This window comes from Gallinula chloropus (assembly GCF_964237585.1).
Source record: "Gallinula chloropus genome assembly, chromosome: 3".
Taxonomy (NCBI): domain Eukaryota; kingdom Metazoa; phylum Chordata; class Aves; order Gruiformes; family Rallidae; genus Gallinula; species Gallinula chloropus.
In genome coordinates, this window is record NC_140087.1 from 119,019,453 (window position 1) to 119,046,127 (window position 26,675).

The 26,675-nt window shown below is 42.1% G+C and overlaps 1 protein-coding gene across 1 annotated transcript in view; it reads right to left on the minus strand.

Annotated features, from left to right (window-relative positions):
* Positions 1–26,675, minus strand: part of PKHD1 (PKHD1 ciliary IPT domain containing fibrocystin/polyductin) — a gene marked incomplete at its 5' end in the record, with an annotated part of 273,226 nt that overhangs the window by 86,345 nt on the left and 160,206 nt on the right. The window contains 4 exons of the mRNA XM_084262525.1: positions 2,365–2,478; positions 11,814–11,951; positions 21,389–21,508; positions 23,227–23,292. Of these exons, the coding sequence (XP_084118651.1) occupies positions 2,365–2,478; positions 11,814–11,951; positions 21,389–21,508; positions 23,227–23,292 (438 nt within the window). The remainder of the gene's footprint in view (positions 1–2,364; positions 2,479–11,813; positions 11,952–21,388; positions 21,509–23,226; positions 23,293–26,675) is intronic.

Below are 26,675 nucleotides of genomic sequence, written 5' to 3' on the forward strand. Positions count from 1 at the left end.
ACTTTTCATATAGATAGTATGTTCAAGGAGGTCACATCTGAAGCATGTAAAATATCTGATTTCCTGCACTGAAATATTTCATTTCAATTTACTGACCTGATCTGAAATCTTTCAGTTTGAGTCAGTTCAACATTTGTGTTGCATCTCTAATAGAGACTCACTGCTTCAGAGGAGTTGTGCTTTTAGTGAACCCGTTTTACTGCTTGAGCTAATCTTTTCCATGGACAACTTTTTTTTTGTGACATATTGTGTCACTATAGTCCAAAAGAAGCCCATAGCAAGCACTGGTAATGCAATCCTGATTATCTTACCAAGACAGACACTCAAAATAACTTCCAAGATCTTGCACTTCCTGTGATTTAAGAGGACAGCATGGGTAGTTGTGAAGTTGCATTTGATCTGTGCTAAACTTGAAACACACCTATCTTCTATCCTAGCCCTAAAATCATAGGATGTCAAATTGCTAGCTGCTGTTACACTTCAATTCCTAATTAATTTAGACTCAAAATATCTCCTTAGAATACATTTCTTCTGTCAGTTAGGTTTCTGTATTGCCTTCCAAATATTCCACTTAGTTACCTGTTAGTTCTGTAATTGCATGATCCATGTGTGCAATAGTTTCTCAATGTCACTATCAGAAACAAATTGGGGTTTTATGTTTACTTGTTCCTTTGTTTTTTCTCTGAATTTCTTTAATATCCTACAAATACTGATCCAGGCAATTTCTCTTGATAGCAGTTTGAATTTCTACTGCCTTACAAAAATTCAGCAATGAACTTTCAACATCTGAATATTGTTTAAAACACAGAAAACACAAAAGTTAACTTATTTTTTTAACCATAATTATATGAGGAGACCTAGAAGTTAATATAAAACTTCTTTTGTCAATCTTTCAATGGGTCCAAATGTTTGGAAATATTAAAATGTGTGTATTTGGATGCATTAAGGAAGCTCTTGGATGCAATTCATCATCCTAGCCTATAAACTCAAGGGCAATTTGTATATCCTAAGAGAGACCAAACTGAGACAAGCTGGCCTCTGGCAATGTGCATTTCTCTTTACTCAACAAGGTCATCTTGGTTTGAATACTCTCATAGAATCATAGAATCCTTAAGGCTGGAAAAGACTCTAAGATTGTCGAGCCCAACCATCAAGTTTAACTCTCACCATTGGCAATTCTCTTTTGTAAGTCTTAGACCTAGAATCATAGAATCATAGAATTGTAGGGGTTGGAAGGGACCTGGAGAGATCATCGGGTCAACCCCCCTGCCAAAGCAGCTCCCTAGGACATATCACTCAGATAGGTGTCCAGACGGGTCTTGAATATCTCCAATGAAGGAGACTCCACCACCTCCCTGGGCAGCCTGTCCCAGGGCTCTGTCACCCTCACTGTGAAAAAGTTTTTCCGCATGTTGGTGTGGAACTTCCTGTGCTCCAACTTTCAGCCATTGCCCTTTGTCCTGTCCCCACAGACCACTGAAAAGGGGCTGGCTGATTCCCCCTGCATCTCCTGCTTCAGATAATTATAAACTTTAATTAGGTCCCCCATTAGTCTTCTCTTCTCAAGGCTGAACAGTCCCAACTTACTCAGCCTTTCCTCATAGGGGAGATGCTCCAGGCCCTTAATCATCTTCGTAGCCCTTCTCTGGACTCTCTCCAGGAGATCCTGGTCCTTTTTATACCAAGGAGCTCAGAACTGGACACAATACTCCAGGTGGAGCCTGACCAGGGCAGAGTAGAGGGGGAGGATCACCTCCTTTGACCTGTTGGCTACACTCCTCCAGATACAGCCTGGGATCCCATTGGTGATCATAGCCACTGAGGCACACTGCTGGCTCATGGCCAACCTGTCATCAACCAGGACCCCCAGGTCCTTCTCCACTGAGCTCTTCTCCAGCAGGTCACCCCCAGCCTGTACTGATACAAATGGTTGTTCCTTCCCAGGTGCCAGACTCTACACTTGCTTTTGTTGAACTTCATCTGGTTTCTATCTGCCCAGCTCTCCAGCCTGTCCAGGTCTCTGTGGATGGCAGCGCAGTGTCCTGTGTGTCAGCCACTCCTCCCAGCTTTATATCATCAAACCAAGACCGAAACCATGTACATGTGTATAAGTCCTTTTGAGTCTTCTTTAGTCTCTCATATAAAGACCTCTGGATTTAACACCTGGCTGATCAAATTTTGCATGAACACAATCCACAGAATATCCAGGAACTGGCTTTTTGAAAATTAAGAGGTTTAGCTCAAAAAATGTGTCTACCTTTGTTAGATGTTTTCCTGTATGACATAGTAACATGCTCAACAGCAGTAGATTTGGCTATTGCCTGTGACTGGTTTCATATGAAAAGGTGAACACATATTTCATACCAATACTCCCTGGGTGGACATTTATTTCCTCCAGACGATCACAGTAAATCCCTTCAGATGCCCGAAGAAGGACCAGTAGTTTTAAATCTCTCTCTAGGGGATGTTGAAAAGAACCTGCAATACAGATGAAACAGCAACAACCCACCAGAAAGGTATCAATGGCTTTTGTAGTGCTGAAAATGGAAGAGGGATGGGGCAAGAGTGAATTCAAATTTAAATGTCTACATGATTGAGATCACATTTCCTTCTTCAGCCCAGATTTGCCTTTCTGTTCCATTACAGTTTCACCAATTCCCAAGTAATCACAAGTTCTGCAACCAGAATGGGTAAAATGGTCTTTCAGACCAAAGGAAAGATTGTGGGGAAAAGAAAATCCCCAAGAAGTTTTGGTGTGTGCAATGCTGCTCTTATCTTGTGGTGCTAAATCTGTACAGCAAACCGTATTCCAACTGTAAGTTCATTTATTTCACCATGGGTAGTTTACAGTTTCAGAAGAAAATGGCCTAGCACTGAACAGATACCAAGGAGGAAAAAGTAGGACAGTTTTTGCCCTGGAGAAATATATGAGGAGTCCAGTAAAAGAGTTCAGCGTTCCTTTAAAATTAGAGATTAAATCAATTATGCAACAGAAAACTGCAGCAGATGTAGAACTAAAAAATATATACATATCTGTACAAAATTAGCTGGCCTGTCATGTTCTTTTAATATTTAAAAATTACTAGTTTGGAAAACAGAGCTTTGGTATCCTAAAGAAACTTTCCTCTTTAGGAGCATTTATTAATTAGGTGAAATCAATAAATAAATTCATTGTTTCCCACCAGTGCCTGACTGCTATCTGTGGATATTTAAATTCTCTGTACAGCTTTTAAATGGGTAAAAGACAAACAAGACAAGACTTGCATGCTCCCAATCTAACACATCTCACAACAGAGAGCTTGTATCTTCTCTGGCAACATGGAGGGAACTCAATTTTACAGTGTCCATCATCCATCCAAACCATCTCTGACTTTTTTGCTTAAGATCCAATAACTTATGGTTTGAAAAGAAGAAAACCAGGAATTGGGCTGTAACAAAATACTACTTCCAGAAAGCCAAGCTAGTGATAAGTGCTTTCACCACCGATGCACAAGGTTAAACAAATATCCACCTAGAGCAGCAGAAGAGTTATGTAGACATTTGTGTCTATTTTTGTACGCAGAGTGATTGTTTTCCTGCTTCACCCTCACAGCAAGTTGTGATTTAAAATCCTCAGCCCGAAAATACCTTTCCCAGTCCTCAGGTCAACCTTATCCTTGGGATGAAGTTATTAACTACACCGAAGACCAAACAGACTCAAAAAAAATTGTCTGGTGAATTCTACATTGCTGTTACAAAGTTATTCACAATTACATTTTCCTCATCAGGATGATATTCCCCTAAAATGGGGGGTTATCGTTACTTATAATTCCAAATTTTCTTATTATTGCTGTTATTATTCTACTGTTGGTTAGAAAGTGTTTACTATTTCTTCTAATTAAGTCAGAAGTAGCTATATGATATATCCAACTCTCACCTCAATTTTAAAACAACACTTAATTAGGCTTCCAAGCTAAGCAATCACAGCTAAATGCTTGGAAATGCGAATTCTAAAGGCTTGAACCAGAAGCAATTACTCCTTAAAATTAATTAAATCTACATTTAGCTTTTTTTTTTTTTAATTTTTAATCCTAAAAAGCATGACAAAAGGTTAGGGAATGTTACCATAATTAAAGAAAAAGCAAACACACAAAACAAAAACATAATCAGAGTGAGAAACAAAGAAGTCATAATAAAACTATTCAGAAGAGCTTGTCATCATACTAAATCCTTAGAAAAGAAATCAAAAAATGGAAAGATAATGTTCACAGAAATGCTTCAGTAGCTGGAAACTGTTAATGGCACAAAGAACACAGGAGATATCCATGAGCAGAAAATTTGGAGTTGTTTTAAGTGTTTAGAACAAAAATAATCTTAATACTTCCTTATTTCTATTAACAGTTCCAGGGTGTTAAATCAGTGGATTTCAGTAACTGGGATTAAAATCTCACAGAAGAGTGGACTCAGGAACATTCTGGGCTATTAAGGAGAACTTCTCTGTAAGTTTGGGATCATGCACGATGTCTCAGAGCACCTGAAGAAAGCTTAATACTGTGCCAATATTTCAAACAAAGATAAAAGTAAGAGCCCCAGGTAATTACAGGCCTGTCAACCTGACACTGATTCTAGGGGAAAAATAAATAAAAATGGAATGTCCAACCCTGAACACAATTAATAAATCATTAAAGGTGGATGATATAATTAATGCCAATCAACCTGGCTTTGTAGAAAAAAGGTCCTGTGAAACTTCCTTGTTATCATCTTCTAATGAGATTACAGGTTTAGTTGATAAAGATAATAGCTTTGATACAGTATAATTGGCTTTTCCAAGGCACTTGACTTAGTCACACAAAACTTTCTGATTAACAAACTACATTGGTACATCATGAGGATGGCACTCATTAATTTACAGGCTGACTGATGAGACTGGGGTCATTGACAAAGAGATCTGGTCTTGCAAGCCCTGTGGTACACAACGTTTTGAAGAGAAGGCTCCAGAGTGACCTAATTGTGGCCTACCAATACTTAAAAGGGTCCTATGGGAAAGCAGGAGAGGGACTGGTCACCAGGGAGTGCAGTGACAGGCCAAGGGGCAATGGCTTTAAGCTGAAAGAGGATAGGTTTAGGTTAGACATTAGGAAGAAATTCTTTACTCTGAGAGTGGTGATGCCCTGGCACAGAGTTCCCAGAGAGGCTGTGGAAGCCCCATCCCTGGAGGTCTCCAAGGCCAGGTTGGATGAGGTTTTGGGCAACCTGGTCTAGTGGAGGGTGTCCCTGCCCATGGCAGGGGGGTTGAAACTAGATGATCTTTGAGGTCCTTTCCAACCCAAAGTGCTCTATGATCTTATGATTCAATGCCTAAAGACAGCATACACAGAAAATAGACATTCCTCAAGCACATCTTCTTCCAACAGTAAAGTTCATCTGAAATTTGAAGGGTTTGCTCATCTATCCAGATTTGACACATATCTGCAGTGTTCCTGAGTTTTTTGCACTCTGGATATTGCAGGTTATTTCTTCAGTCAGATTGACACAGGTCAAGGTAGCAAGCATTCAGCTTCCTATGAACTGGGTTTTCTGTACAAGCACAGCACAGTCAGTTTGTGCCATCACTGCCCATCCAATGATATGTGTCACATCAAATGGCCTCACTGCAGGTGTGTGACCTTCTGCAAGGGGTATCTAATGCTGATACTCCTCCAGGGAGTGCTGGCACTACAATGCATGCACTACACAGTGGGGAAAAAAATATATGATAACTCCATGAATCAGAAACAACTTTTACTACTAATAAAGGCACCACTGATTACAAACTGAAGAATGGTGAGGTCCAGTTGCCTGGATTGCAATACAGATCTGTTAGTGCAGTGGCTCATCTGATTCACAGTCATTCATGAGGTCTAACCTCTGGATAGGATAAAGCCCTACTATGCAAATAAAGAACAGACAGAGAGGTGTGTGTTTTTTCTACCCAGATTTTCACTTGTTCTGGACTGCAGCCTGGATCTACTTTGTTGTTGAGTTTCAAAAGCATTTTCCATTGTTTTTCTATTTCAGTTTTACTCCAGATGTTCTTCCTGAACAGTTTTTTGTTGTGTGTTTTCTTTTTCCATAGCAAACCCCATTCAATTCTTTCCAAGAATAGTGGGTGTTTTGTCCCTTCTAGCCTTTTCTTTCTTTACAACATAACACTCTGCAACAGCTGTTGTATATAAGAGCAAGGAAATCTCTGAGATAAGATCCCCTCTCTTGGCAACAAGACTTTGCTAAGTGACTTGCTGTGACCATCTCCAGTTTTAGCTCTATGTTTCCCAAATTCAAAACTTCTTGGACTATACCTATTATTTTGAAAATGGTGGTGTACTGCCACCAGAAAGCCTGAAGAGTTCTTTTATTCATGGTCAGTGCACAGCTGGATAATCACCTAGTGTTGGTTCTCTGTCCTGAGCTGATCCTTGAGGTGTTCAGGCTGAGCTCTGCAAAGAATCCTGTAAAAGCAGCTGTAAAACAACGAGACATCACATGGGTTGCCTCTTACACATGGTGTAAGAGAGGATGGGCAGCTGTGGAGTAGGAACCAGCAGTCGGAAATAAGAGACGAATGTCCAAGGAATAAGAAGTGAGATGTAGGATGGGATTCAGCTGCCTAAATATAGATGTCTACTTCCACCTGAAGAGTCCTCCAAACCCACTTATTGAGGTTGGCAGATGTCAGACAGAGATCAATGACAGTACAATGGCTTTTTAAGCAGAATCTGGAGGATTCTGCTTCAGAACACATCTGAGGGTGTCCAAAGTGATGAAAAATCCTTATAGTAGGGATCTGAACCATGTGTCTGGGGAGATTCATACACCTACATTAAGGTTTCATAATGCAGATGTTTCCCAGTTCTCTCTCTGTGTGAGCTAACAAGGATCAGACAGTACAGCATAGTTCTGTTCAATATTTTTATCAATGACCTGGATAAAGGGATCTAATATTCCCTCAGTAAATCTGTAGACAACACTAAGCTGGGAGGAAGTATCAATCTGCTTGAGGGTAGGGAGGCTCTTCAAAGGGATCTAGACAGGCTGGATTGATGGGCTAAGACCAACGGGTTGAGGTTCAACAAGGCCAAGCACAGAGTCCTGCACTTGGGACATAACAACCCCATGCAGCAGTACAGGTTTGGGGAAGAGTGGCTAGACAGCTGCCTGGAAAAGGAGGACCTGGGGCTGTTGGTAGACTGCAGGTTGAATATGAGCCAGCAGTGTGCCCAGGTGGCCAAGAAGGCCAATGGCATCTCGGCTTGATCAGAAACATCATGGCCAGCAGGTCCAGGCAAGGGATAGTGCTCCTGCACTGTTGTGGCATTGGTGAGTTCAGTTTTGGGCTCCTCACTACAACAAAGACATCAAGGTCCTGTAGCATGACCAGAGAAGGGAAACCAGGCTGGGGAAGGGGCTGGGGGCAAATCCTCTGAGGAATGGCTGAGGGAGCTGGGGGGTGTTCAGCCTGGAGAAGAGGAGGCTGAGGGGAGACCTTCTCCCCACCTCCCCTGCCCTGCCAGGAGGGTGCAGAGAGGTGGGCGATGGTCTCTTCAGCCAGGGCACAGGAGATGGGACAAGGGGCAATGGGCTCAAGCTGTGCCTGGGCAGGGTCAGCTCAGATGGGAGGGAAAAGTTCTTCCCTGGCAGAGTTGTGGGGCTGTGGAACAGGCTGCTCAGGGAGGGGGCTGAGTCCCCACCCCTGGGGGTGTTTAACAGCTGGGTAGATGAGGTACTTAGGGATATGGTTTAACACAGGACAGGAACTCTTGGACTCAATGTTCTCAAAGATCTTTAACAATCTTGTGACTTTGTGATTCTGTGACTCTGTAATTTGCTCTAGATACCTGCATTGACTAGTTCGTCTGACTGCAGTGGCTCTGCTGACTGTATTGACTAGATATCTACTGAAACAGCCAGCTCAGGCTGATGTCCACAGGTCATGCCCAAATTTGAGTGTCTTCAGCATATGAAGCAAGTCTCTTCCCTAGACAACATAGTCAGTTAAAAGAAACCAAGTGGTTTGGAAAGGATAAAGAGCAAACAGATGGAGGCTAAGAGATAAGGGGATGCAGATAGTGCAATGAACTTTATGAACTTTTCAAACTACCTTTTCTGTGATCAGGGATGAAAAATTTGTCTCAAAACATCCTCATACAAGCTGAATAGCTGTGCCAGGGATGCTATGTGACTGCAAGATGGAACTCAGCACACAGCTACAGAATATAAGACCCATACAACACAGATACTGAAGAAGTTGGAAAAGATAGTTGATTGGCAAAAATCACTTGTGCTCTAATTATAGTTATAAGACTGGGCATTAGTCATCACTAACATATGTCCATTTAATGAAATACAGTGATTTACCCTTTGGGAAGTCAATATGGGGGTTCTTACTAGTACTGAAAAGCAGGAGAGTGAACGTATTAGAGCTCCCTTAACAGAAGCAAGATAAGAGACATCTGAAATTTCTGGGCATCTCTAGACAATCAAGCCATGAGCTAATGATGACCTTAGGCTTGTTGCCTCAAATGAGTGACATGAGTGACAAGCAGCCATCATGAGACATGCAAAAAAAAAGAAAAAAAAGAATGTGACAAGTTGAGACTAAAAAGAGAAATCCTATCTGGTTAATTACTTAGTGAGTTCTACTATAAAAAGCAAAAATAGCCTGGCAGTCAAGAGCAGCTGAGTACAGTGGAGTTCAGGATGAGTCCAATGGATCAATTTGTGCAAAACGAACTTCAGCATTTTCTGCAGCTTTATCAGGAGCTGAGGCTTTGTTCAGCAGTGGAACAGGGCACTTCCTGCATATATCATCTGTGTATAATACTGACTTATGATTTAAAATTAATGGAGCCAAACAAAAAAACAAACCTCTGAGATACTGAGCTCAACATTTCCTTTCTTACTCTAGAAAAGGTGTGCTAATGATATTTAGCAAGCCACTTAATTCTCTAAACCTCAAACTCTCTTGATATACACTAGAAAAATAATTTGCTAATTTGCTTTACAGCATGGCAACACAGGGAGGTAGAAATAAATCACAGAATCACAGAAAGTTAGGAGTTGGAAGGGACCTTGAAAGATCATCTAGTCCAACCCCCCTGCCAGAGCAGGAGCACCCAGACTAAACCACACAGGAACACATCCAGGTGGGTTTGAATGTCTCCAGAGAAGGAGACTCCACAACCTCTCCGGGCAGCCTGTCCCAGGGTTCTGCCACCCTCACAGAGAAAAAGTTCCTCCTGACATTCCCATGGATCTTCCTCTGCTCCAGCTACACCCGCTGCCCCTTATCCAATGGTGTTTCTAAAAAGCTACTGCAAATATCACCACCAAAGATGAGACTTTGAAAGATTAGGTGAAAGAGAGAAGCTTCTTAGGAGCTGGGACTAATACACAAGAAGTAATCAGAAAGTTTTCTTGGGTCCAACAACACGGATGGGCTAGGAACACCTGGAGAAATAGCCATGGGGATAGATCCATACATTTTACTTCTGGGTTGTCTGAGGGCTCTGACAGAGTTCTTGAGGCCTTTTACAGAGTTTCAACCATCTCATATCTCCTAGTAAAACCACTGATCATAATTCACACTGTGATCATACACTGAACAGGAAATTGATGACAAATGCTCCTGGAACAAAGGTGTCCCAAGAATTCTCTTTCCCCAAGTGTCACTGAATATTCTCATCCCAGCTTCCCTGAAAATTACTGGTTTATTAATATTAATTAGGTTCTGGCTGATGTTTTACAAACCTTAATTTTACATTGATTTTTTTCTTCTGTTATATATTTCCCATCATCAATCAACTCCTACGTACTTTTAGTCTTGCTTTAACCCTCTGACTTTTTCCCCCCACCCTGCAGATAAGACGTCAAGTGCTCTGAAGGGCATCAAAGTCCAAGATTCATTTGTAGAACTTATTGTTGTTCTCTAGCAGCTTAAGTGAACAAAATACTCTGGCTGTACCAGAAAGTGTTTGGCCCAGGCCACTGACTTGGAAGCAACGGCATGTGACCAAAGATTGCTACTCTGAAAACAGGGCATGGAGAAGTTACACAACAGGGAGGACCTGGGGATTTGCCTCACATGATGTCAACCTCAGATCCTGCTCAGGCAAAGCTGAATGCTGATGTCCACATCCATTAAATCTGTTTACTAAACTGTCTCATTATCTATTTTGTGTCAGGATTTCTTTAGGGTGTGGTAGAGTTGGACAGATGGGCTTCAAAACCTTCCTTCAGGCATGGAACAGTCAGATTGGACAGATGGGCTCCAAGAAGTTACCTTTAGGCCTTGAACACATGGGAAGAGAAAGAGGAAGGGGGAAAAAAGTGCACACTCCCAGTTTTACAAGCAAGCATAGAAGCCAGTGCAAGATGCAGGAAGCTTGCAGAGTCCCTACCCCCCCTTACCATCTCACAGCTGAACAAGAGCAAGGATACCTCTCCAGAAGATGCTGGGCTATGATTCAACAGCTGCAAATACCTGTTTGGCTTTTAATATCATTACTACTCACAGATGTGCTGGAGGGGAGTTTGTGTAGCAAGAAGTGCCTCAATGTTTTTTAATAAGTGTTTTTAGCAATGAACACATGCTTCTTCTTAAAACCAATATGAAACCACATTTAAACTGCAAAAGAGTGTAAGTTAGAAATGGCTGAGACTCTTTTAAGTATATATATATATATATATATATATATATATATATATATATACTTTAACCTTCCAGATTAGGCTTTCAAAACCCTTTTTTTTTTCCAAAGAAAAACACAAGGCAGAGAAATAACTCTTTTGGCCAGTACTGTATTAACTAAACAGTCCCTTGAGATTAACAACAAACAAATATTGGAGCAGACTTCCTCAGGAGGTGATTACACAAACAAATTCTCTTTTTAAAGTTCATGAAACCAATCTTGAGAAAGGTCAAGCAGTGATCAACAATGTGATCCCCGCGTCCTGAGGATTCCTGTAAGTAAATACAATGCCTGGCTTTAGGAACCTTGATATTTAAAGGGAATTATGTTAGTAATTACTTCTGTATGGAAAAACACTGATCCTGGCCATTGCAAATAATGTGGAACAGCCCCAGTGACATTGGGGACTCTGAAACCACTAGAAGTAGAGGCAGCGTGCTACCTCCCTGAAGTCCTGATGCTCATCTGTACAGAGGGATGAGAGGAACAAATATGCTGAATCCAGCTGTGCCAGTGTAATGCCAAAATGGGATTCCCAGGCACTCCAGGGATTCTCCATGACTCCGTTTATGTTGGCTTTAAATACTTCTGTGGCACTTAGAATGTGTCTAACTAATGTCCACAGACTGTAGGCACTGCCTGAACTCTCAGGTAGATGCTGCCTTGAGGAATTACTGTCTATTAAAGCAATCCCACATGAAGTAGGGAGGATTTTTGCACATACCAGGCAAAATCTCAGCCACGATGAAATCAGTTTTGCCTTTCACTTCAGTGGGATGAAGATAGCAGTATTTGTAGGGTATTGCTATGAAATGAACAGGTAAATACTTCCAGTGGATAATCATTGTGTTTAACATGGATCCTGGGCATCCACATTACAGGTAGCCATATAGCTAATCATAGAATCATAGAATGGTCTGGGTTGAAAGGGACCCAAGGATCATAGAGTTCCAATCCCCCTGCCACAGTCAGTGCCACCAACCCTAATGTGGCATTACAACGGTGAGTATGTTTATAGTAACACCAGTCAATCTTTCTTCCAACTTTCTCTGTCTAAAAAGAGCAGAAATAAGCCCCAGACATTGATAACAGAGGCTGCTCACTTACCCACTTTCAGTGTACCCCCCACCACCACGATACAGGCTGCACTCAGGATGTTGCTGGAGTTGCTGGGGAACTCAAGGGTCCCCAGGATGTAGAGACCTCTCAGAGGGGGAAGTGTCACATCCACCAAGACAGTACGATCTGAGAAACAAAGCAGGGAGTTGTTTAGAATGATGGCAGCTTACAAACACTACTTGCAAAAAGTATGGCATGGAGGAGAAAAATGTTGGCTCTGCTTGAGTTTTACTTTATTTAGACTGTTTTCACTTAGAACTGCTGGAGCAGGTCTTGTGTGTTCATGCAGTATCCACAACCAGAGCCTCCTCTACAGCTGAGGCTCCATGGCGTGGCTGTAATGTGAAAAATGAGCAATCACATCATATTTACAATAATATTGTTACAAGCTTAAGTCTCATCAAATGTTGCTTGAATCTTTAAGAATGCAAAGGGCAGCACATTAGAGATGTCAATCTCACTAGGTGAATCTGCTTTTTATGAAAGCAAATCTTGATCACCCAGTGCAATGAAGCTGGACTACATTAAACTGTGTTCAGGCAGAATTTGTCCCCCCTGACACTGGAAAAAACAAGGCTGATGGAACTGAATAAATCCAATGGTGCCAAATAGGTGCTTCATGGCACAGAGTGTCTGCAAGTCCCACCTTGCTAACAGCAGTGATCAGGGTGACAAACTGAAGCCATACACCACAACCCATTGCCAATGCCACCTTGTCCCTGCTTTTTCCTCTCTGTAGTTTGGCTCAGGTTTAGTGCATAAAAGCCCACCTCTTCCCCTCCAACCAAGAGAAAAGTTTTGCTTACATCACCCAGTCTGCAGGAAGCCAGACATCACAAGTGGTGTTCCCCAGGGCTCAGTGCTGGGGCCAGTTCCCCTCAGCATCCATAACAATGATCTGGACAAGGGGATCAAGTGCACCCTCAGTAAGTTCAAAGATGACACCAAGTTTGGCAGGAGTGTTTATTCTGTTTGATGATAGGAAGGCTGCAGAGGGATCTAGAAAGGTTGGATTGGTGGGGCGAGGTCAACTGTATGAGGTTCAACAAGGGTCAGTGCAATGTCTTGCACTTGGGTCACAGCAACTCGATGCAACACTACAGGGTTGGGGAAGAGTGGCTGGAAAGCTGCCTGACAGAAAAGGACCTGGGGGTGTTGGTCAACAGCCAACTGAACATGAACCAGCAGTCTGCCCAGCGGGCCAAGAAAGCCAATAGCATCCTGGTTGTGGTCAGCTGAACCCTGTACCTGGCCCTGGTGAGGCTGCACCTTGAGTATTGTGTTCAGTTTTGGGACTCTCTCTACAAGAGGGATATTGAGATGCTGGAGCATTTCCAAAGAAAGGCAGCAAAGCTCGTGAAGGGTCTGATGGGCAGTGGCTGAGGGAATTGAGGTTGTTTATTCTAGAGGAGTATGAGGGGACTCTACAACTACCTGAAAGGAGAGTGTGGTGAGGTGGGTGTTGGTCTCTTCTCCCAAGTAACAAGAGGTAGGACCAGAGGAAATAGCCTCAAGTTGTGCCAGGGGAGGTTTAGATTGGGTATTAGGAAAAGTTTCTTCACCAAAAGGGTTGTCAATTGGTAGAACAGGCTGCCCAGGGATGTGGTTATGTCACAATCACTGGAAGTGTTTAAAAGACGTGTAGATGAGACACTTACTTTAGTGGTGGACTTGGGAGTGCTAGGTTAACAGTTGGACTGGATGTTCTTAAGAGTCTTTTCCAACTAAATGTTTCTGTGATTCACCAATTTTTTATTCACATGACTACTCATTCCCTATCAATGATTCAGTTGTGTGACCAAGGGAAATACCACTCCCTCAGATCCTTAAGGACAAAACAAGCAGCACATTTTTATATTACACAACAAAGTGGGGATTGTTCTTGATCAAACACGATGACAACATCACAGCTTTCTCCTTAAGCTGCAAGTCTGTCACCTGTGAAACTTTTAAATACTACTTAAGCTTTTCAAGTAGGACATAAGGAAAGATGTATATGGTGCATTGTTTAGAGGTGAATTCCACCCTCCAATGCTCTTTGATATCACCAGGAACTTTTCAATTGATTGTACTGGAAACCAGCTCAGGTCCATAAACTGTGGTTTCCAGCTCCTTTCTTTATTGACAAGAGTGTTTCCCAGCATGGTAAATCTCTGAGTCAGAGGATACCCCAGGAAGAAGGAAGAGCAAGGTAATTGCTTAAGAAAAGTCAATGAGATGATCTAATTGTGACTTCCATAAAATAGCTTACAGAAAATAATCTTCAACATAATGACAACTGCCAGATCCTACCAAGAGAATTGCTGTGACTTTTGGTGATGCCATACACATTTATTGCATGGCACAGATATACAAAGCAGGAGAGATTAAGGAGCACCCATGTTTTCCAACAGAATGGTGAAAATGGGAAACTTTAAAGGGTTTTGGGGTGAAATATGAGAAAAGCCATACAATATCTTAGGAAGCAGATCAGCTAGTTCACAGTTTGGCTCCTGCCTGCAGCCATTACAATTGCTTTGGATGAAGATACAAATGACTGTTCAGTTGGTAGCACAGTGAAAGCCCTTTCCCCAAAACATTTACTGGTCTCTTCTATATACATGCTCCTACTCTATCCCTGTAACTCAATCATTTCATCTCTTCCTTTCCCATTTTTTTCCTTCTCTGTGGACATCAGCAAGAGACACCCTGAAAGTCCAGGTCCTCTACTCTTAAGGGCTATGCCAAGTACTGCAGCAACCCATTACTCTGAATGCTTCATCTCAAAAGAAATTTCCTACATTCTTGGGCTGAAACATCTTTCAAGCATGCAAAATTTTCACATTATTCAGATGTAATACTCTCTAGAGAGCAAATGCAATCTTTTTTTTTTTTCTTTTTTCCCTAAATCTCATACTGTTAGCACTTGATACATTTTTACAGGCATGAAGATGCTCCTGTCTATAATCTCTTTACAGGACAGGTACAGTCCTATGCCCTGCAGAGCTGAGAAGTGAAGGCACACTATGTGAGGATATGAAACAGAGGGAAAAGAATAAGGGGAAAGATGTTGTTAAAATGATATCTCTCAGACAGAAGTGGAATCTAGTTTGTGAAATCACAGCTCAAGACTGTGGCAAAAAGCTGCAGTTGACAAAGGCCATAAGTATATTCATCAAACACAGACTGAAACATTTTTACAAGGAAAAGAAGGAGTGCTCCTAGGCATACCATTTATATGTCAAGTTTCAGTCTAGAACAGATATTTTTGCTGACTTGCACATCCTTCTAAAAAAGGTTTTATAAAGGAAATGCTGACTGCTCAGCTAACTGTAGCATCATGTATGTGAGCACTGAAACACAGGAGTGAGAAATTCCCCCATTCAGGGATATCTCTGCAAACCTCCAGTCTCCTCAGTTTAAAAGACCAGCATGCTGGGGTGTGATGCTTGGGGTGTGAAGTCCTCTGAGGGTGGAATGTGGCTCTGTAGAAACAACACAACATTCCTTTAAGGGTAAAAAAATCCTTTCACACTTGAGAAAACCAAACAGATTCAAAGGAAACTTCCTTACACAGTCCTTACAGAATGCACTCCTTTATGCAGTAGGGGGAGATGATGACTAAGGGGTTAAAATCCTCAACTTTCGGTCACTGAGCTCAAGGGATTTACCTTCAGAGAAAGAGAAACTGGAGTCGTTTTTCTCCCATGAAGACATGCATATAATAGCAAGCAGCCACTTTCAGCAAACCCTGAAAACAGGGCCACGTTTCATTATACACACACACTTTCTTTAGACAAAAGCTCACAGGTATGCCAGAGCCTTAATGTTCAGATGTACAATACTGAGAAGTCGCTAATGACTCCAGCAATGACACAAAATGCCTTTGATCAGTCTCATCCCTGTATAGAACACCATAGCATGCCATTGAATGGAAATCAGGAGCAACAGAAGAGCTATTATATGAGATACAGTACTCCAGCATTCATCTCTTCAAACAGAAAAAGTTCAAAGAAAATCAAAATCAGAAAATGAATAACAGAGTGAATTCCACCAGTGGAAAAAAATAAAAAAAAAAAAGGGGGGGGGGAAGAGAGGGAGAAATTGCCAGAGGCTACATGATATCATATCAATACCCTTCAAAACAGCATTCCATTGCCTGGAATTATAACACGTTCTCCATCCAGCCCGAGTGCGCTGCGTCAGGAGTGTGTCACACTGAAAACCATAAACCAAAGCCCTGAAAATCCAAGGGCTTGAGATGCTAATGCCACTGCTGGCCGCCAGAATGGCATGACTAAACTCATCCAGCTTGGTTTTTCAAGATGCTGTGGTTGCTGTAGCCTAACGTATTTGTGAGGTCCTTGTGAGATGGCTGCGGCTCTGGAAGATGAACCTCCAGAGATAAAAGCACAAGTTGTTGCAGCCTGAGCTAAAGATTTCCAGCTGGGGTTGGAAAAGACATATCTGATAGGGAGCCAGGCACTAAGGGGACTTGTAAAACATCAGCACTAAAAGTCACTGTAGCGTGAGGGCCCCACCTCCATTGAAACTGAAATTCATCATTGTACAGAGTAGTCTGTGAACTCCTCAAGTCTCACCAATGCTTTCAAAGCATGGGAAAAAATGGAATAACTTAGTACACAGCCCCAACTTCCAAGCCCTCTAAATGTCAAGCAGGCACCGAGCAGCAACTCAGAAAGCTGGGGCTTAATACTAGTATTTTGCTACTGCAGGTGCTTTTTAGCTTTTCAGTCTTTTCCTGGGTGCAGCCCAGTTTGTAAAACAAGCACACTGTAGCCTTCATGAGCTAAGTTTAGGCAGTGCCCTAGCTCTTCAGCAAATTCTGGGAATCCGTGTTTCTTCAGAGGTTTCAACACAAAATCAGGCCTGGGCCAAAGTCTTCCCCTGCACTTCACACTAGAAATAAGCACTAATCACCTATTACTTTGTAAGCAAGGTGTTTATAGAAAACTCTTTGGTGTTGAAAGCACTTAGGCAGTAATGCAGAGCATATCAGAAGTAGGCTTTTGGTTTGTCTTTCAACCTGAAAATCATTATGGATGTGTCTCAGAAGAGAACTGTAAGTAACTAGGAGACAACAAAGTGTGAGTCATAGTTCAATTTTGTCTCAGAAACTTATTTCGGTGTGTACAGCAGCACAAAGATTAGGTCATTTGCAGAATGTTTGTTCTCATGACAACAATCTCTCATTTTCTGTTGCTATCAGGAGTTATTCGGGGTTTAGCAGGATATGCACAAGCCAGTGGAAATGGGAAGGGAAACATGCATAAAATACCACTATTAAGCATAATTTTTTAAAATGTCCATTTCATTTTAGATTCTGGACCCCAAACAAGGGGTTTGGGTTGCTTTCTTGTGCCTGGGAACTCATATACAAACACTTGTGGCAGCAAAGCAAGGTATGACAAATGGACTGAAAATTCATCTTGCCTAACTAATTTTAGGTGCCTGCATTTGAGCATCACATCCCTTATCACAACAATGATGACTATGACTCCAATTTAAGACCCTGCACCCTGTTGACTCCCCCTGCCAGTTAAGTGTTTCAGCATCTCCAAACCAGCAAGAATGAAGAGGGAGAGTAGAAGTAGAGGGAGTATAATCAGAAAAGGCAGGCATGCAATAGAGCAGTCCTCTCTCAAAATAGATTGGGTGATATACAGTTTGTGTACATGTAGAATTTAAGGATAATTTAGGCACTGGAGAGGAGAAAAGTTTCTGCTCACTAGCTAAATGCACATATCTACTCTAACTATAGGAGCCAAAAGATTTTTATTGCTGATAGGAAGAAGACAGTCACAGGTTATGGCTCTCCATCAGTCCTACCTGGCAATGTATTTTCACACAGCACTTTCCCTCTTTCCTTTTCATCTATTAAACATTTTGTTGTGTTTTTTCCATTCAGTACAGCTCCTCTGAAGAGGAGAGAAAAGGCCCAGACAAGGTCCTGCACCTGGGTTAGGACAATCCTCATCATCGATACAGGCTGGGAGATGAAGTGGTAGAGTGCAGCCCTGCAGAGAAGGACTTGGGGATGATGGTAGATGAGAAACTCAACCTGAGCTGACAATGTACACTTGTAGCCCAGAAGGCCAATCGTGTCCTGGGCTGCATCAAAAGGAGCGTGGCCAGCAGGTCAGGGGAGGTGATTCTGCCCCTGTACTTCACTCTTGTGAGACCCCACCTGGAGTACTGTGTCCAGTTCTGGAGTGCCCAACATAAGAGGGACGTGAAACTGTTGGAATGCATCCCAAAGAGGACCACAAAGATGACTGGAGGGCTGGAGCACCTCTCCTATGAATACAGGCTGAGAGAGTTGGGCTTGTTCAGCTTGGAGAAGAGAAGGCACTGGGGAGATTTTATCATGGCCTTCCTGTGCCTGAAGGAACCTACAGGGAAGCTGAGAAGGGACCTTTTAGAAGGGCATGAAGTGAGAGGACAAAGGGGAATGGTTTTAAATTGGACGTGGGTAGATTTATATTGGATGGTAGGAAGAAATTTTTCAGTGTGAGGGTGGTGAGGCCCTGGCACAGGGTGCCCAGGGAGGTGGTGGCTGCCCCCTCCCTGGAGGCATTCAAAGCTGGATTGGATGGGGCCGTGAGCACCTGGTCTGGTGAGAGGTGTCCCTGCACATGGCAGGGGGTTGGGACTTGATCTTTAAGATCCCTCCCAACCCTAAGCATTGTGTGATTCTATGACTATTGTACACTTTGGAGCACCCCACTCTAAGCACCTGAACATGACAACTCAGAACAGAGAACTCCCAGGGTCCCATCCTGCTCAGGCACTCATTTGACATTCTGGTTTTGAGCAACCTTTATTGTCCTGGCCCCTCAAATCCTCCTAGGCAGAGAACATTCCTGTGCATTGTAGGGCACAGATTACAGCTAGCCTCCCAACCAGTACTACCAGTATGCTAGAGAGCCTCCCTACACCACCCTGCAGCACAGTGCAGACATTCCCCAGTTAAGCTGACCAATACAACACTGCTCTAAATTCAGGAGATGTTAGATCTGACCCCAAAGAACTGTGTGGTCATGCTGCACAGCACCAGACCTGAGCTAATGAGCTTTGCCTCTCAGGAGAGCTAATTAGTTCTAATATACCAGTATGCTGATACAGCAGTATTGTTTCCAGTCCTAGAACTAGATCAGTTGGGCTGGGCTGTGAGCAGCAACATGCAATGCTCCAGGCATGGCTTTCCTCATGAAGGGTCTTGTGCTAGGTGACAAAAGCCACGTTCAGTATCTCACTTGGCAGCTAAACTGAGTTACCTTATCAAGAGGATTATGCTCATCTTTGCAGGAAGCACAGAGGAGTTTTATTCATAGGTGAATTTGTGATGCACCAAAGGACCTTCACAATCTCAGCATTCAGCTTCCACTCTATTCTAAACAACAGAACTCAAACTCCTGAGCCAAACCCTGTTTGTTTATTAATTTTTCACTTTCTATTTTACCTCTTGATGACACTCCACATAATTAACTCACTGTGAGTGTGGACGCCTTCACTACCAATGGCACCCTTGTGCCTCTTCACAACCAACACATGGTTTTGAAGACTGAAATGATCTGGTCTTGTCACAATCATGGGCTGATATTGGGGAGCTGGTTATAATGTGGTACATAATAAGTCATAGAATCATAGAAATGTCTTGGTTGGAAGAGACCCTTTAGATCATCAGGTCCAACCATCACCCTAACTTGCCATCCATCACTAATCCATATCCCTCAGTACCACATCTAACTGTCTTTTAAATACTTCCAAGGATGGAGACTCTACTACTTCCTCGGGCAGCCTGTTCCAACACTTAACACCCTTCTCTGTGAAGAAGTTTCTCCTAATATCCAATCTAAATCTTCCCTGGCACAACTTGAGACCATTTCCTCTTGTCCTATCACTTGTCACTAGGTTGAAAAGGTCATCCCTCACCTCTCCACAATCTCCTTTCAGGCAGTTGTAGAGATCATTAGATCTCCCCTCAACCTCCTCTTATCCAGAACAACCCCAATTCCCTCAACCGCTCCTCATAACATTTATTCTCCAAGTCAAAACAAACAATCTGTTGTTGCCTCTGGCCATGTTCTTGAAGAGCTGTGAAGGACAAAATATGGATGCAAAATCTGACCACAGCAAGAGGATCCAAAAGTGTGCAAAGCCCCACTGTTTAATGCCTTCTCTGCTAGCTGTTATGACGAGGAGCATGTTAAGGTACCTAAACATATATGTTCACTGTTATTTTAGATGCACACAGGACACAGGACCTACAGGAGAAAACCAACCCCCTGGAAGGACATATCTGTGCCTTCTCTGGCCTCTGAACTCACAAACACTTAACGACATTTACGCATTATAGCTAATAAGGTGGGAGAACTGAAAAAAACCCTACACTGTGCTTGTTTGATAGGAACTAGGGACCTAATCCAAAAATAGAAATTATCCACTCTTTGATTTAAATAAGTTCCCTCCCAAAAAGAGAAGCATAATTTCAAACATTTTTTTGACATTTGTCAGAAAACTGAAGATTAAACTAAATATTCATTGAAGGTTGAACATAATTCTTATTTTAATCTGAAATTATATATATATATTACTTAGAATGACACAGGACAGAGAAGTCCTAGCTACGACTGAGTTTCCATGCCCAAATGCCAACAGAAACCTCCTTCCACAAAGACCTCATAACCCATAACCAGGTGCAAGAGGAAGAGATGTGGAGCAGTGTTATCCCTATTTCCAGAAACGGAGCTGTGGTAGGCAGAAATTCTTATCTTGTTTCAAAGAAATGAGGAGGAGCCACCACCAGGTCACAGAGTATTTCAGACACATACCACACAGTATTCATAATGCAATAATTATGTCTGGAAAGGACCTCAGCAGATCATCTAGTCCAACTTCCTGATCAGAGCAGAGTCAACTATTAAGTAAAAAGGTTATAACAAGTTTTCTCCTCCAGATTTCATTGCAAGTCAATGAATATTTTTGCAAGAGTTTCAAAGCTTGTTCATGTAATAAGGTTATAAACCAAGCTGGGATTTAGCTGTAACTCAAGTCTGAAGTTGAAATGCAGGCATAAGCTCAAACATCTAGGAGGTACCCATGGCAAATGGGTTGGGAGATTATCACTGAGAGTGGGAATTGCAGCAGGAAAATAAAATGGAAAGTGGTGTAATTGTGGAAATTTAAAATATGCTTCTTGCACAAAACAGAGAGGTGGGTCAAGAGATGAGCTCTTTCTGAGCTGTGATTTTGAGACTTGCAAATTTTCGGCTCTGGAAGTACTATCCCTGCATATAATTCAGCTTGAATATCAGTATGAGTAAGTAAGCAGGTGTGTGTGTTTGTGTGCATGTGTAAATGTAAAAGAATGATTGTTCTGCTCCAAACATCACATTTCTGTGCTGTAGCAAAGATTTCAATGTGATGAGGAAATGCAGGGTCCTGCCACCCTGGAACAGACACTAGCATCGAGGAACCCATATTCCAACACAAGTACATAACCTAGTGTAAACAGACCCCGGCACCCCACAGAAACCAAACACTTTTCCTTCCTTACTTACTAGGTAAGATGATGACATCTTCCCCAGGTCCTGGGATGCTGTGATTGAATCCACCCCAGCCTTTTCCCACATCATTCCATGTCTCTGGGTGTGACCATTTCAAGACAACATCAGATGGAACTATGAAACAGGACAGACAAAGGCTGAATTATCATTTCCAGTAGCTGGGAGAATTACCATTTATTTGATAGTCAAGCATCTGTGGAATTAACATCCTCCTTTTTTGCCACTGAAGAACCAACACTAACTGCTCTTTGTTATCTTCCATGGTTAAAGGAAGCTGGCTGATGGGAAAAAAAGTTCTCTCCCAGGAGCATGTTTTCAAAGTTAAAGGGCAAGGAGACATGGAAAAAATAGATTTAAATTCTTTGGGACTCATCAAAAGGAAAGCAAATCTTGAGGTTTGTCGTACGTAGCTTATGATTCGCCTTGTGAATATGCTACACAAGCAACTGCTTCATTATCTTAATTCCATCCCAAGCTCTGAGCACTTTGAATGCAAAATTAAGATGAACAAATGAAAATGAAAGCCAGTCACCTGTGCTTGGATCAAAACAGTAACTAACCCTACCAGAAAGTGCTAGCTCTTCTCATATATATTTTTTTTCTCCCCCAGTGCTCTAGAAAACAGATTCAATTCCCAGAGTATTGGAGTTTCCATACTCTTCCAAGGTATGAAAGATTTTTAAAAATGAGCTATCAGTTCTCAGAAGATTGTTAGTCCTTAGAAAGTCAGGAGACTTCCCATCGTGAGGGGTAATGAAGACCCAGCTTGGAAAACCAGCTTGAATGGGGCCGGTGGCAACTCCTGCTTGTTCCACAAAGATTTGGGTTTCAGCTCGATCTGAAAGGAAACTTCTGAGCCTAAGCATCAGCAGAACTGGGAAAAGTTAAGTTCCCAAAATGTAGGTGCTTAACTTCCGCCTGTATTTTAGACAGGTAATGACCCAGTCTTTGGTTTATTAATTGACACCATTAAGTTTGCTCTGCCATTAAGAGAGGAGGGAAAGCTTCCAGGGGAAACCCTGTACACTAAGTTTAGTAAGCCCTTAACTAACGCAGGCAGGGCCTCCCTCTGGAGGCCTCTGCAAGCACCTTCCTCTGTCCTAACGATGTAAAAGAAAATGTAAAGGAAAATGTAAAGGAAATTCTGGTGCTGTTTTTCTTTTGTTTTCCTTTTTTTTCCCCCTTCTGGAGGGCTTCATTAGTATTGAAAATACAGGGGCAAACTCATGCCTAAATGTGGGGGGGCTAGATCCTGCTCAAGTAACCCTGCAGAGTAGAAAACCCCTCTGTTGCCAGCACAGGGAAACACCCAGAAATTAAACCCACGTGCGTCCATCCCTCTACTACCTATTTGTTCAAGAAAAAACACTCTGCAAAAAGATCTCTAAACCCTATTGCCACATAAAAGAGGATTGTTTTTAATAGGCAGCAAGGCAGCTATGCAACTAAGACCAAACTTTGGAGGTGTCCCTTGTCCCTGGTAAATTTTCCATCTGATTCAGCACGTAACTGTGTGGTAATGTCAGACTACTACACTACGATCACTGTGGAGCACTAAAACACACTGCAGCCTCACATTCTCTGTGACCTTTCTGATCTGCTATGGTATTTCTTAACAAAAGTTTATAGTCTTTTACGCTGTGGAATCGCACATTTATCATCAGCAATGGTAGATATGGTTCAATGAAATGCTTAAATGACCACCGAGAACCCCTGTTGGGTTGATAGATGTATGAAATACTGAAGTGAAAAATCACCACCTATTTCTGACAAAGTAGTAAAAGAAGAAATGGTGTGACTCCCAAGCCTTTCAGACACAGTCTGTCACCTACCTGGGGTAGGTAAAGCCACTCTTTCCTTCTCTTTCACTGTGATCTGAATCGAGTCAGCTCCTGTGACTGAACACAGAGAATTTTAGGCAGGTACTGCAAGGCATTATGAATTAAGACGCCCTCTCCTCCCCATCAAAATCATAGAATCAGAGAATCACAAGGCTGGAAAAGACCTTTAATAATAATCATAATAAATCAATTACTACTTATGATTTTCTGACTACATTTTATAATAGTTGGTGGGGGTTTTTTTTAAGAAATACACATTTTTTTTGGAGCATTTTTGTCCATTTTGTACTTTGAGAAAGGATTAAACCAACAGGTTTTAATTTACAGATGCGGAGGGTCTCCTGACAACTCATTAGAAACAGCTAAAAGAAAACATTCAACAATCAGAAATTCTAGGCTGGAACACAAATCTCATTTATCCCACTATAAATCCACAGCAGTTCCGCTAACACAAGTGATATTGCACCATTGAATGCATAATGTATCAACTGGCTCAAACAGCGAATTGCAGCTTTTTGTTTTGTAGTTTGGTTCTGATTTTTTCTCTTTTTTTCTTCCCCCCCTCTGCCCCCCCTTATCCCCCCCCTCCCCCCTCCCAGTCCCCAAATCTGGTAGCTGAAAGAGATGCTTTAATTAGTCAGACTTTATAGACTGGAGACAGGGACCCTGTGTTCTCTACTGTGAAAAGAGGTCAGAAGCAATTATCACAGTTGTAACCTTTGTGCCAGTGTGTTGTCAGCAGGAGAAGGGCCAGGATAATGCAAATCAAACTACGAGGAGCAGGAGAAAACTGCTTCAGAGCCAGCTAAAAGGCTACCTCCTCTTCATCTCCAGTGGCATATACAAGCACTTCCTTTCAGTCACCAGACTGGAACAACGATGGGTTAAAATAGAAACACTCCAACAAACAGATAAATCTCCTGTCGACTGCCCAACCCCTTACGGTGACCCTAACATGTCATTGGAAGGTGTTTTTTTGGAGGGTTAGAAGAGTTGTGTAAATGAAGCCATTGTCAGAACTTTCCTCAGCTCCAGAACACGCCAGGAACTCTCTTACACATGTATCAATCCACCGATGGGATTTCATGCCATATTGTAATTTACTTATTTTATCTTTAAACAAGTCTCTGTACTTTTAAATTGTGAAAAACGTCCTTCTGCACCCTCCCTCCTTTCCTCCCAGTGCAACTGAGCAAATTTAAAATAACTGAGGTTCATTAATTTTAAGTGTTCAATAAATTAGTATGAATAATCAAAAAACTTGATTCTTTCTGATAATTACTATTTGATGTCAGTTGAAAGCACTCGATTGAGTTAGCAGCATATGCTCCTATGCCAAATGAGGCTTCCATAATTAAATAGAAACTGATTCCGTGAGGTTTTTCTCATGTCTGATTAATTAGTAATCAGGTGCCTCAGTCCTGTTCTTCAGTGACACCTTCTTCCCCAATGGTAGCTGTGATCTGATCCATATATCAGTCAAGCCAATCTGCCCCATATATCAGTTGGGTCCCAAATCATCACACAGAGCTCAAACTGAAGAGCAGCATGTCTTTGGGTGGTCACCAGGTGAACCTTTGAGGAGAAAGAATGAGGTGAAGATGCTAAAATAAACTTATTGATGCAGAGCTCGTGGTGCTTTTGGGCAATACACTTCTGTGGGTACTTCTATGGTTATGGTGGCCTTCCTTTTCACTTCTAGCAAGGCAAATCAGGAGCCAAAGGTGTTACATCAGTCTTAGGAAAAGTGAGAGAGTCAAGCCCTGACTCTATCCTTTTTTCATTAAGTATATTTTGTTAGGTGTTCTGGAGGTTTTTTTGCTTAATTTTTCAGGCACTACAGTGCAATAATCTAATTAAGGATGTATTGTTCAGAGAAAAGCCGTTCTAATTAAATCCTGAGGGGACGTAAAACTTGATCAATATGCTGCATAGACCTCATAAAGGGGTTCAGTCCCCTTCCCCAGTGAAGAAAGAAACTGTTAAGACTTAACTCAGTACAGTCATGTCCAGAGTCAGGGCAAGGATAAAAGTTTCTCCTATTTGAAGAATCATCCAAATGCAGAGCATGACAATTCAAGCCACTCTAAGCCATTTGTACCCTTCACATGAGTGCAGGAATTGAGGGGCTGAATTCTCCACAATCTTGCAACCTGCACAATTGTTTATGCTGATGGGGTGTTAAGTGCAATTGTTGTGAACCAGTAGTATTTGTGTTGCCATTTCCCACAAATACTCCTGAAAACTGATCAAGGCAGGAGAGAGAGAAGCCTAGGGAATATTCAGGACTGCAGCCACATAGTCACACGGGGCTTCTGGTTGCTTTGCTTTGCTGCTGAGTATGTTATCATTGCTTCTCTACAGGACAGGAAGAGATATGGGCAATACACATGAAGGACGTCATTAGTAAACATTGAATTAAGGTGACTCTTCACAAAATGTAGTTATAAGGCTCCAGGGTTTAGTTGTATAAAACCTTTATAAGGCTCATCAATTTTCTGTCTTATTACAGCTCTTCCTGGATGTTTGGGCTGTGAATCATAAATATAGGCCTTCCTGATGCTACTCCTGGTAACTTTCTTCTGGTTCAGGGCTCCTTGAGTGAACATGAAGGAGGAGCAACTTAGTCTTTTATCAGCTTTGCAGTGATGGGGAATTTTGCCCGTGGATATTAGGAAAGGCTGAAACTAGGATAAATGGCTCCAATAGCCTGACTTACAAATAACAAGCAACTCCATGCTATTTAACATCAATTGGGCTAACATACATCACAGGAAAATCAAAACTTTTAGACAGCACGATCAACAACACAGTGAGACACACCTCTAGAAACAGGAGAACCTGGGATAGGATGTTTTGTCATCCTCTATGAGGATCTGACACAGGAGGTGCCGAGAAATACGCTATCATGGGGACACTGCAGTGAGGAGATGTAAACAATTATAAAGATATTTGGACACAGATTCTCCATTACAGCTGACTAATGTTTGCAGGGGCAGAGGTGAGGGCATGAAATTCCTCCTGCAGAGATCATATAGTCGAAAGACCATCCCTGACAGGATCATAAGGACATTTCATCACCTTAATTCTCTAACTGGGTCCAGTCTCTTTCTCTCTGCTGTCATGCCAGAAGGACAGGAGCTCATCTGCCAGGAGATGGTTGATTCTTGTCTTTGTGTCTCTTGCAAAGGGCACCTCTTTGCTAAGAACTGACTTCTCATACCACAGAGGCCACTGAGTACCCCACATCTGGTTAATGGACCTTCTGAAGCAACTGATAGAGGGTGAGTTTTATCTAGAAGGAAGAAAAGACTCGTGCTTGTACAACCAGTCCTCTGCTACAAATTAACTCCATTCTTTAGGTCTTTCACTTAGGATTCTCTTTTACCCCTGAGCAATAAGGCTGCAGCAAATATCTTTGTTTATTTATTTTCTGTATT